This window comes from Poecilia formosa, unplaced genomic scaffold (assembly GCF_000485575.1).
Source record: "Poecilia formosa unplaced genomic scaffold, Poecilia_formosa-5.1.2 Scaffold155, whole genome shotgun sequence".
In the NCBI taxonomy this organism is placed as follows: domain Eukaryota; kingdom Metazoa; phylum Chordata; class Actinopteri; order Cyprinodontiformes; family Poeciliidae; genus Poecilia; species Poecilia formosa.
Window position 1 is genome coordinate 1,312,633 of NW_006800094.1, and position 11,732 is coordinate 1,324,364.

An 11,732-nucleotide genomic window follows, 5' to 3' on the forward strand; every position below is an offset into this window, starting at 1 on the left:
AGGTATCTTTATGTTATTATTTAAACAGTAATAATTTCTTGGTCAATGTCAAGTTGTCATATCAAAGACATTTTGAATAATGTCAACTTTGTATTAAAAGTGTCGTAATTTACCGAATGACGCTTTATGATAACAGTCATAAATATTCATGAAGGCTTATTCATGTTCATGACAGGTGTTATGTCATGTTTATGACAGTGTCATGTCAGTCTTATTCACCCCCCTTCAAATAAAGTGTTACCAGAACTTTTGACTCAAGAGTGAAGAGCAGCGAGGATGGAATGGCATGTCTTCAGTCCTGTTCTCAATTGAACACTCAGCAAGGAGGTGCTGCTGTTTATGTTAGAGCAACTACTAACACAATCACACTGGCTGACTTGCCAGAACGGGATGCCATCCCACAGCAGTGTGTGACTAAAATGTGTGACCAGCATCCAGCTGGGTGAGCTTGCTGTCTCTCCCAGCATGAAAAGGAGGAGGCAGGCTAATTGTCTCTCTGTACTATTCTCCCTGTTTTAAGCTGTCAATATAACTTGTTTGTTCAAACATCAGTCATCCAATTGTCCTGTTTCTAGAGTGCAGGTAGACATAAGTGTGCTTTGTGTGACCTTTGCTCTGAGTTGCAGGTTTTCACCTGTAGTTGTGCTTGAACAGCCTGTCCTCTTTAGATTTATTGATCTTCTATGTGATATGACTTTAATTTATCATTACTTTAAAAAAACATTAATATTGCATGTCAGTGCATTAGATAAGTGTACATTTTTGAATGGCACCGTAATTTACTGTTTGAATTATATTGTAGTTTTTGCCTCTTGAAACAATTAAAGATTCTGTGAGCAGCGACACAGTTTGATAATTGTTTATTAAATGTGGCTAACTTGCTCTGTTAAAGAAAACATTTTGAATATACACTGCTACCTACAACTTTACATGGCACAACGTCTCCACGTCAGTTTGCCAGCATGAGGGCAGCAGCAATTCAGTTAACAAGCAAATGAAAAAAGGAAGTACTTCAGGTCTGTCTGCATTTTGAACTGTCCTGCACTTGAACACTGTTCCAGAAATGTATTACTATTACGATGTAATGACTGAAATCTTCAGTAAATGGACAAAACTTTCAACTTGAAAAACAAACAAACTGCGTTGATTCTCTAGGGTTCCTAAGAAGACGACACAAAACATAAATTTGTATACACAAAAATAAGTTTGGTTGGTTCCAATTTATTCCATTTGTTTTAACACAGGTATTGCTGTTAAATTTCTATTTTTATTTTATTCTTAAATCTTTCACAGTTGTCATAAGTAAAATTAGTAGGTGAATAACATTCAACAAACTTAGCTGTTATCCAGTTTCCAAGTATATAATACGAGAGAACTTGCCTCTCACAATATGGCGAAGGCGCAGACGTGTCGTTTGTGCCTCTACTTGTTTATGACGGAGGCAAGAACACATTGACGGAAGCCTTAGTTTTTAATTTAACTTTACATATTTGAGTATGCCTCGAATTATTATGAGGGTTATAGATGTTAAAGCTGTTCATTGTGAGATAAAAACAACTATGAGCGTGTTTTCTTTGATTATATTATTTATCTCACTCAGCTTTTATTCTGAAATTTCTTAGCGGAAGTGCTTGTTTCATTGCCTAAGGACTTGCAGAGGCGAAAAGCGCATGCGCTTACCATTGACAGCCGGCGGGCGGTTGATGTTGTTCCAGCTGTGTTGTAGACTCAGGGCATATGTAGAGCAGAGGCCAACACATCAGTTTACCTCTACAGACCGCTGACCTGCACCCAGCCGAGGAGGTCAGAGAAACGAACAGAGAGCAATCACAGTGATTGATGACAAAGGTAAGAACCCGCCGACAGAGTTTGACCCTATCATCGCTACCATTAGCTCAGTAAAGCTAGTTGGACATCGACATCAGTTGTTCCTGATGTGGTCCATAAGGCTGACTTTATTTTACTCTTTTTTTTAATTATTATTATTATCATCTTTAAGAGCAATCCGTGCTCAATTATCTCTACTGCGTAAGACCTAATTATGATGCTGTTTGAATGGCATCGCTTAACGACGGAGCATCTAATTAATGCTGACCAAATATGTCCTCAGATAAATTTCATAATTAACTGTTTATAAATTTATGACACTGACTTGACCAGCACTTGAGTGTACTTTAAAGATTACGCATAGGCTTAATTAAGAGGTCAAATTTATGCTTTTAATCAGGACAAAAATAGTCAATAATATCTATTAACTGCACTCCTGTTTTTAAATTTAATCTCCTTCTGAAGCCCTTTACCCCTTTAACACGCTTTAGTAAATACCCAGAAGTGGTTCAGATCTCCCTGTTCCTCAGATTGTCCTTCAGTGCTTCCATCTAATAATCATTTGCTTCTGATAAAGACAGACAGGGTCAGTAAGTCTTTTAAAACCCCTGCCTAGCTGTTGATGCTAACTGGGAACTGTTTGTTTTGCAGAGGACTGATAGGAGATGTGTGCCGCTATCTACATCGTGTCTACAGTGACGGGGTATGTGCTCACCTCGGCCCTGCTGCTCAAATGTCCAACTCTTCTGCACCGGAGGAAGAGGGAGAGGTTCCTCAGCAAGCACATTTCCCATCGTGGAGGTGAGTTCAACCTTTATAGCCCCTTAATGGAGAAATTCAGGTGTATCAGCAACAAAGTGATAAGTGAATAGAAGCAGGTGGATATACCAATAGAGAAATTAAAAGTAAAAACAAATAAAATAAAATAAAAAATGAGGTGGGCTCTAAAGTAAGATCAAATGAAAAGAAAAAAAAATGTACAGGTGGATTTTAAGAAATGCACAAACTGAGTAAAATAATGAAAAAAGATACAAACTGTGCCTGAAGGAAAAAAAAAACAGACTGCTTACAATATAATAAAGCTGAAAACTATTTTGGATTGCAGTGGTAATGTTCACGCTCAATTTGTGATGTAATTTCTACAAGCTTAAAGTCATTTTTATATTATTTTAACAACAAAAAAATTCAGGCTTTGTAAAATATGTTGAGTAAATATCTAAAAATTGTGGCATGTAGTTGTGTTTGCTCCCCTTTAATCTGATACACCCAACAAAATCCTCCGTGACCAGATGCATTCAGAAATCAACTCATGAGTGTGTATCTGTGTGTAATTTAATCTCAGTGTTAGAAAAAACTATGTACAAGCAGCATCGGGAAGTTTGAATACATTTGAAAAGCACTGTAAATTACATTTGTTCAATCCCAACTTAAATCTGATAGCAGATCTGTGGAAAGAGGCCATCATTAGGCCTTATCTTGAATTAAAATGTGCTAGGGGGAATGAATAATTTTGGGCTTAACTGAAAGTGTCAACAATGGTGCATTCATGAACCCCCAGAATGAATCCCTGTAGATTATCTTCGCTCTATAAGACAGAGAAAACATTGCAGCTTCCTTGATGTTTATGCATCGTCTTGCAGGCGCTGGAGAAAACCTGGAGAACACCATGGCAGCTTTCAAACAGTGAGTCGAATGTTCTTTTATATCCGTGTTGGACCCGGGATGTGAGCATCTTTGTGTTTGCTGAACATGCGCTCCATCACGGTGAGAAGTCCTAAGTGTCACTGAGAGGACCAGTTTCCCTGATCTCAACACTTTTTATAAACAACTTCACCGCAGTGTGCTCTCTGTGTGGGTTCATGCAGTGCTGTGGATCTCGGCACAGACATGCTGGAGCTGGACTGCCACCTGACGAAGGATGAGCAGGTTGTGGTCTCACATGATGGCAACTTGAAGAGGCTTTGTGGCATCAATGCTAACATCAGCGACCTGACATATGCTGTGAGTTGTGCTTCTTTATAAACATGCAAAATCTGTTGTTTAGTTTCTGTGTATGCTATATTTCTCCATCCCTGTAGCTTCCTTAATTGAAGAAACATTTGTCGACATTAAAACATTCCAGCTTTGGTCCGATTTTAAGAAGAATTGGGGTTAAAAACATCTTGTGGTTTTTGAGTGCAGTCCTTTAGACGTGAGCTGGATCATGTGTGTAATCAACTGATTACACACATGTGCAAAGCCAATCAGGTGGCTTTGCACACAAAGCCACCTGATTGTGTCACATGTTGGTTAACATCATGACCTGTGGGTTGATGGGAATTAGTTGATTAAATCTTTCCTGTAGTAGATTTCTGCTTTGTTTACCTTGTTTATGAACTTCTAGCTAAAAGACAAATTTGTATCATTTGGAGGTTGTATCAATCCTGGTGAAGATGTGTTGGAAGCTTTAAAATCTTTTTTTTTTCAGCAGCAGCATAATTTCAATTAAAAAAATGTTATAAGAATAAAAGCTTTAATTTCAATGCACTTATTTAGTAGGGAGGTTTATTTTGTATCAAGATATAATTGTTTTCAATAAAATAACTTCATAAATAACTTAAGTTATTTTATTTCCATAAAATAACTTAAGAGACCAGCAGCCATTGGGCAAGAGACCAATGGCTGCTGGATTTAAGGTGAAGATGGCTAAAACGGAATCTTCAAAGCTCACGGCTAGAGAACTCGTCTTCACAGAATAAGTGTGTTAAATTTAAAGGTTGTTTTTTTTATTTTCATTTTTTGCTTCTCCATTAAATCTGAGTTTATTTTAAAGTTGTTGTGCATGTCGTGTATAAATGTGGAGATTGTTGTGTGTTGTGGATCTGAAGATCATTTTCTTTAAATGTAAGGCTCTTTAGCTTTGTTGTGAGTGAATGGCTAATGACCAGCTGGTCAGCTCAATCTTGTTTGTAAAAAAAAATACTTCTTTTTTTTTAATCACATTAGCTTTAGCTTCCTTAACATGTAATGCAGTTTGGTGTCCTTCTCATTTGGCTATCACAGATTTTTTGGGTATAGGAGAAAAAAAACCATGAAAAAGTTTTGCAATTAAAAGTTATCTTCAAAACAGATGCTCCTCTATTACTATGTTTAAATAAGTTCTACTCAAAAATTACAGCAAGGACCAGAAAATAATGTTTTTAATCTCATTGTCTCAACCTGGTATGCTAAGTTCTTGAGCAGGAGTGAAGCACAACCTTTTTTTTTTTTTTTTTTTTTGAAGAACTTTGCTTAAAATGAAGGCATTCAAAAAGATTTTAATTAAGTGTGGGAATAAAAAGTATTATGAGTGAAGGCCACTTGAGTAGCAGACTGCAGTTTATGCATTTTTCATAATCTACATAAAGAATAAATTATATGAGTACATTTAAAAATTATAGACACTCTTCATAGACATGGCAGGCTTGATGTGTCTAAAAAAAAAAAGTGATAATTTGTGTTTGTTCATGTTTAGACCCATGTAGGACGCATATCGTCATGACCGTACAGAAACACCGTGACTGCAGTTTTAATTTCTGCAAACGTTTCGCTGCTGTGTGCTTTTTGCAGGAACTTCCCCCATATCTCTGCAAGCTGGGTGTAACTTTTCAAAGGGGTAAGAACTGCAAATCCACCACTAATTTCATAAGTTGCGCTCCAAGTTCTTCTAATTCCCACATTTAGGGTTGTGTCTGACTGCAAACACTCAAGTACTGTACATACATGCAGCTGCTGAGGAGCGGTGATTGCCCTTCCAGCTGACAGTTTTGAGCTCCCGTTGAATCAGATCGTGTTATTTGACTCGTCTTTCTCTGGCCAGAGTGTTTCTGCGAGGGCGGCGAGGACAAACGTATCCCACTCCTCAGGGATGTCTTTGATGCCTTCCCAAACACTCCCATCAACATCGACATCAAGGTCAACAACGACACACTCATTAAGAAGGTGTGTGCATGTTTTTTTTTTTTTTTTTCTCAAGTATTCACACAGCAAAGTAATGCAGTGCTATTTTAAAGTAGATTCTTTATTGATGTAAAAGTTTGAGTTTGAACAAACTAATGAACTGTGTGTTGTTAGAAGAGTAAAATGATTCATGAATGGTGTAACTAAACATGCAAAGACTGAAATCACATGTTTCTATTTCTAAAAAGAAGGACGAGGAGGACAACGTTGTCTTGTGATTTCTGTAGTGGGAAAAAAAAATACAAATGTAAATTTTTCTTTACAGGTTTCTGAGCTGGTCGTAAAGTACGACAGAGAGGATCTGACTGTGTGGGGAAACTCCAGGAACCATATTGTCAAAAAATGTTACAAGGAGGTACTGCAATGAAATGATGTCCTTGTTTTAGTTGACATACATATATACATATATATATATTATTTTTTTGCTTTTATGCACTTAAAATGTAGGGTTCATACATAGTCTTGGCAAAAATGAGGAAATGTGTCTGGATAGATATTAAAAACTGTTTGTATTTTCAAATTCTCTTTGAATCTGTCCAATCACTCTTCCATCTGATAGTTTGTTTGTAGAAAAAAAAATGTGCCAGAACCCTGAAAGTTAGCTTTTTTTTTTCTTAATCAATTTAATAAACCCATTTTAGGGAATTCACCTCTTCTGTGTAAAGCTGCTTGACTGAATATTTGTTTATTTTTATCTAGTTGTCCTTTATTTAGACGTAGTATAAAACTCTGTCTGCATTTCTCACACCACCATAGTTAAACATAAAAGTACCGAAATCATCCCAGCTTCTTTTGAACATACAAGCTCCTGTCTTTACTTGTCAATCAGAGTGACTTAAAAGTTTTGCATTGATGCAATCTGACTGAGATTTTCTTCCTTTTTTTGTTTTTTTCTTTCAGAATCCCCATATTCCAGTTTTGTTCAGTTTTCCCAGGGTATTGCACCTTCTCGGGCTCTTCTACACAGGCCTCCTGCCCTTTATGCCCCTGAAGGAGCAGTTTCTGGAGATCCCCATGCCCTCCCTGCTAACCAAGTGAGTACATGTACGGCATATGAGCTGCAGTGTCTGCAGAGCTTGAGAAAAGAGCTGATTTGAGGAAATGTTTCGATGAGCTGCATGAGGGGAAACCGTCTGGAAAAACTACACGGAGGGACGGTACATTCAATTTCCAGAGAGGCGAACAGCGTTTTAAAAGAAGGGAAGATGGTTCTAAAGAGAAACACTTTGCCTCTCCTGTGACTCAAATCTGATTCAAAAATAACGAGTTTAACCAGTTTTAGTGGGTCATGACAGCATTTTCCCCTGAGACAATAAATAAAAAAAAATTGTAGCTTTTCTGTCCCATGAGCACAATGACGACATATCTACAAATTGTTTATGTTAAAAAATTTGGAATAAAGCTGATTGATTAGTTTAAAAAAATGTTTATTTCTATTAAAAATATTGTTTCATTTGAATTTGATTCTAATCCTAAAAGCTACGTCAAGCTTTACATTTATAGAAAAGGTCAACATTAAAAAAAAAAAAAAAATCCTTTTTAATCTTTCAATCACATTATGTGTCTTTATCAGACATATGAGTGTGTTAGGTTTCTGACTGCAAGATCCCAAGATGCGAGCTGAAGCATTGGAGTGTTTTCATTCAGTGCTGTTGTTAGTTGGACTTTAAGTTGATTCCTCTGATGGTCAAAACGTATTGTGCCTTCGTTAAACTTGGTTCAGGATTGACTTCTCCTTTGTTCCAAGCTGTGAACTCGATGCTTTAATGGATTTTCCAGTGTTTGCTGCTCTTTGTCCCTAATTCTGACCTCGGCGTTATCTTGTGGAGTTTGCATACTAACTGTTGCAGACATCACAAAGACGTTGGGTATCTTAACATCCCACTTTCAAACAAAAAAAAAAAACAATGTCCGATAAGATTATGTGATTCACTTATGTGGTTGTTACGGAACAGTTATAAGGATGACGCTTAGGCGGCAGATTTCAGAGGCTCAACTCTGTTATTAATTGAGGATTTGTGAACAAATGAATGAAAGTGCAAGAGATGATACAACTGTAAAAGTTGAGTTGAGAATATCCTGATCTGTGCTTTTCTTTCAGTCACTTGGTGGATTCAGCTGTGCATCTTTTTCCCCACATTAAAAATGAAAGACTGTCAAACTTTTACACAGTTTAAACATTCATCAAGTTTTGCTGACACTTAAAATATCTAACTTTTTGCATTATTTTTATTCTTTTTGTTTTATTTTTTTTTTACAGACTAAAAGATCCCAGCAGATTAACGCGGAGTCAGCGGTTGATCGCCTGGCTTGCAGACACGTAAGTCTCTTAATTCGTCTTAATAAACCTTTTCCATGTTACTCTGAAGGCCTGATGTCAGCGAGGCGTTCCAGATGTAGCTGCTATTCTTTTCAAAATGGGATACAAACCTGACCATCATCTGCATTACATTGAAAGGACAAATCTTGTTTCAAAAGAATGAAGCTCAAAGGTAGAATATAAATAGAGGAAAGAGATGAGGCTCTAGATCTGAAGATGCCCCATAGGTCTTTTTTTCTGTGTCATCACAGAAAAAAGATGCAANAGCGACGCGTGTGATGTTTCCTGTGAGAACCCGGTCATGCGTGTTTGCGGAGGAGGCTCCAGTGTGTGCTTAAAGAGGCACACCTGTTATGCCATGTACTAATCAAGATCCCCGCTGCGCGTACTTCATTTCCCTGCCTCCTCCTCTTTCACGCCTTTTCTTCTTTCCGTCTTTCATTATCAGCTGCTTTTCAATCCTGCCCTCTCCTTTCTCGCTATAGATTTGTTTTCAGTGAGCCTCCTGATTTGATTTTCCTGTCCAACTCGGAAAACCCGCTACAGAATCTCACTGCAGCAGCAGATGGTGGTGCTGCCGTGTTTGGACTGAGCCACGTCTCTTAGCAACACTGTCTCTCTTTATTTCCCTTCCCAAAACCGGAGCAGTGGAGGAGCCAGTGTCATGCACTGTCTGGGTCTTTCTCTGTGATTGACCCGACCGCCTCACAGCGCCGATGTCTATTTTAACGTCTGTCCTTCTTTGATGGCCAAAGTAGGGCAGCGGCTGGCCGCCTGGATTACTGAACATGTGTAATGATTACATTTGATGCAGGGCAGCGGGGAATATGACCACCTCTGTCCCATGGGCAAAATGTAATTTCTAACCTAGATTTCACAGATGTTACGTTGCCATCACATTATTTAAACAAACAACAAAAACACCAAATCACATTTGGGTCATGGTGCGTTCAGCATTTTCTTTTTCATCCCATGACCTCATTCTCAGGATTGTTGAAACTAAAAGCAATTTGAGTTTTTCACTGTTGAGACAGACGAGTCGGATGTTTTCCTGAATGTATACCCTCCTCCATCACGTAACGTGTGAATGCTAGCATGCTAATTAGCTTTAGCATGTTAGCTTCACCAAAATCAACTGGCGATTTCAGAAATGTCATAACGTTTTCTGTCTTTGCTGAGGCCTCATTTCTTTAAATGTTTTTATTTAAGTCTCTTTTTTTTCAATTAGACTTTTAGCCACAGATCAGAATGAAACTCGACTCAAATAATCTCTTTCTGGAGACAAGCCAGAGATTTTCATCTTTAGCCATAACCTTTAAATTGACCAAACAAAAATAAGCTTCACAAAGCAAGATGGCCAGGAACAGTTTTTAAAGTTGTCCACACTCAGATACGCAACTGTTGTATCATTGCTGTTCTTTCACTGTGATACTGTTTGGTGTCTTTAAATGCAATCGATTGTCAGCAGAATGCCACAGAAACCCCAAAAGACTCCAATAACTTACAGTGTGATCATCCATTATGGACGCCTAAAACCACAGACCGACACTTCAGGGTGCTGCAGAGGGAAAACACACAATACCATGCAACAATACCAGCTACTAGACCTGTTATGATGCCTCTGTCCCTGATTAATTGCTTTAATTAACTTTTCCAGATGCATTGTGCAAACAGCCTAATTATTTTCCTTGGGGTCTGTTTACAGCTCACAAGAACACAAACATCCTCTCAGCTTTTCAACGGAGGGCAACTTCTATTTAAAATAACGATGAAAAACGACAGTACAGATAGGTTACAGTAGGTATTGGAAATCAACGAGGAGCCTTTTCCTTTTGACCGGCGACACCTGCTGTTTTTGTTTACTTGGGCAGAAGTGCCCACAGGGCCTTCAGTGGATAGAGAAGGTTGCTTTCTTTTCCTCCTCACGCTGTGACCTCATATCTGTGTCAGCCATTCAATCCGAGGCCAGAGTACAATGAGCCGGCCGGCACAAAAACATTGGTTCAAAGAGCTACAGTGAGGCTGGCCTGAGTGATGATACTTGCTGTTCAAAGGACCGGCTGTCTGGTTAGGATAAATAAAACCCCACCAAACAGCAGGAGTGATCAGACACTTACATCCTGCGTCCACTCAGCCAGTTGACAGTCGCACTGGAAAGATGACGCTTCGGCTCTTTGGAGATTTTTTTTTTCCTCTCTGCTTTCTTGCGAATCGGATCATGCTGTGGAAGGTTTTCTTCTCTAAGAAACGCATCAGGACTCTGGGTCCCCTGCTGCACTCTGCAGTGACGATTTGTTTGTTAGTTCTCATGCAAATCCCTCCTCAACCCTCTTGTGACTCAGCTGTTTTTCTTCTGCTTCAATACCTCGCAGCTTTATAATCAGCTGTGAGATGCAGAGGTAAAAGTCCTGTGAGTTTCAGCTCAACGGACAGCACAAACCAAAGCAAATCTACAAACATTCAAAGCATCCTCCCAGTAAGCCGTGACCTAAGAAATGACTTTTGATTCTTATGATTCATTGAGTCAACATCTGACAGATGACTAAGTATTATCAAAGAAAATATTAAATCCGATGCAAATGAAAGGAAAATTTGATGACTATTTGCTTCTCTGTAGAAGAGATATACACCAGAGTATCGTCTGCATAGCAGCGATGCACATCGTCTCCAAAACATGGTCAAAATGTGCTGAAGTGGAAGTAGATGTAATGGAACAACTCAAGACACTAAAACAGAACCTTGTAGCACAACGTGATCAAAACAAGTGGAAGAAACTCCACTTAGGTGGACTAAAAAAAAAAGCAATTCAAATATGAGGAAAATCAGTCTGAAGCAGAACCCGGTGCATCCACCCACTATTCCATCAAGCCTAACAACAGCGGACCAGAAGAGTCGCCTTCTTGTCAAACGTTTCCTGGATCGCAAAAACAGCTGCAGGAAGAATTTTATGTCAGCTGGAAGGTAAAAGCATGTATTTTTAGAAAGCAGCACTTAAGCCCACCCTGTGCTGCGGTACGTGATCACGAGGCGGGTACTCTGTTGTGACAAGCCTCTGGAGGTCAGTAGGACGCTTTGGCACAAAGGAAACTGGCAGGTGGGTTTTGTCACAGAAACCTTCTCAATGCACTTTGGCTAATCAGAGGAATAAAATGTTTTGTGGTTTTCTTCTGCTGTGCTGCCTGCACAGTGAAAGGGTTCACTGACCTCCTTTGTTTCTCAGTAAAAACACAACTATAATCTACAATGAAGGCCAAGAATATATATATTTTGTTTGCATTTTCTTCCAAGAAGTCGGATTTTCTCATAAGCCTGACTGCAGATTGAGTTCGATTTAAAAGATAGCAAAACAAATAAATAAATCTAGCTGCTTTGGAGCAGAAAATGCACCATTTAGGTCTGGATCAAAACTTAAACCTGGATAACTCAACTCTTTGGCAAAAATGATTCAGATTACGCTACTGTGTTTGTGTTATAGCCCCCTGACTCAAGTCTTTTGCGTTTCTCGGTTGCAGCAGAAGTAGAGTATTCCCACAACATGATGCTGCCACCACCATGTTTTAGCCACACAGGATTTTGCATGTAGGCCAAAACGCAACATTTTGGTTTC

The 11,732-nt window shown here is 38.7% G+C and overlaps 1 protein-coding gene across 1 annotated transcript; it reads left to right on the forward strand.

The window, feature by feature from the left end:
• The first annotated feature begins 1,659 nt into the window (after nt 1-1,659).
• LOC103146297 (glycerophosphodiester phosphodiesterase domain-containing protein 1-like) lies at nt 1,660-8,236 on the forward strand. The gene is made up of 9 exons (XM_007564158.2): nt 1,660-1,848; nt 2,479-2,628; nt 3,468-3,510; nt 3,693-3,828; nt 5,416-5,461; nt 5,666-5,787; nt 6,071-6,160; nt 6,706-6,839; nt 8,066-8,236. Exons 2-9 carry the CDS (start codon nt 2,493-2,495, stop codon nt 8,127-8,129), a joined length of 771 nt encoding a protein of 256 aa, XP_007564220.1. The 5' UTR covers nt 1,660-1,848; nt 2,479-2,492; the 3' UTR covers nt 8,130-8,236.
• The last annotated feature ends 3,496 nt before the right edge of the window (nt 8,237-11,732 follow it).

Bases quoted from the DNA above. Each gene is read 5' to 3' on its own strand.
- LOC103146297 (XM_007564158.2), top strand. From the start codon at position 2,493: ATGTGTGCCGCTATCTACATCGTGTCTACAGTGACGGGGTATGTGCTC. The intron at 3,511-3,692 runs GTGAGTCGAATG...GGGTTCATGCAG, and splicing joins ACCATGGCAGCTTTCAAACA to TGCTGTGGATCTCGGCACAG. The intron at 3,829-5,415 runs GTGAGTTGTGCT...TGCTTTTTGCAG, and splicing joins TCAGCGACCTGACATATGCT to GAACTTCCCCCATATCTCTG.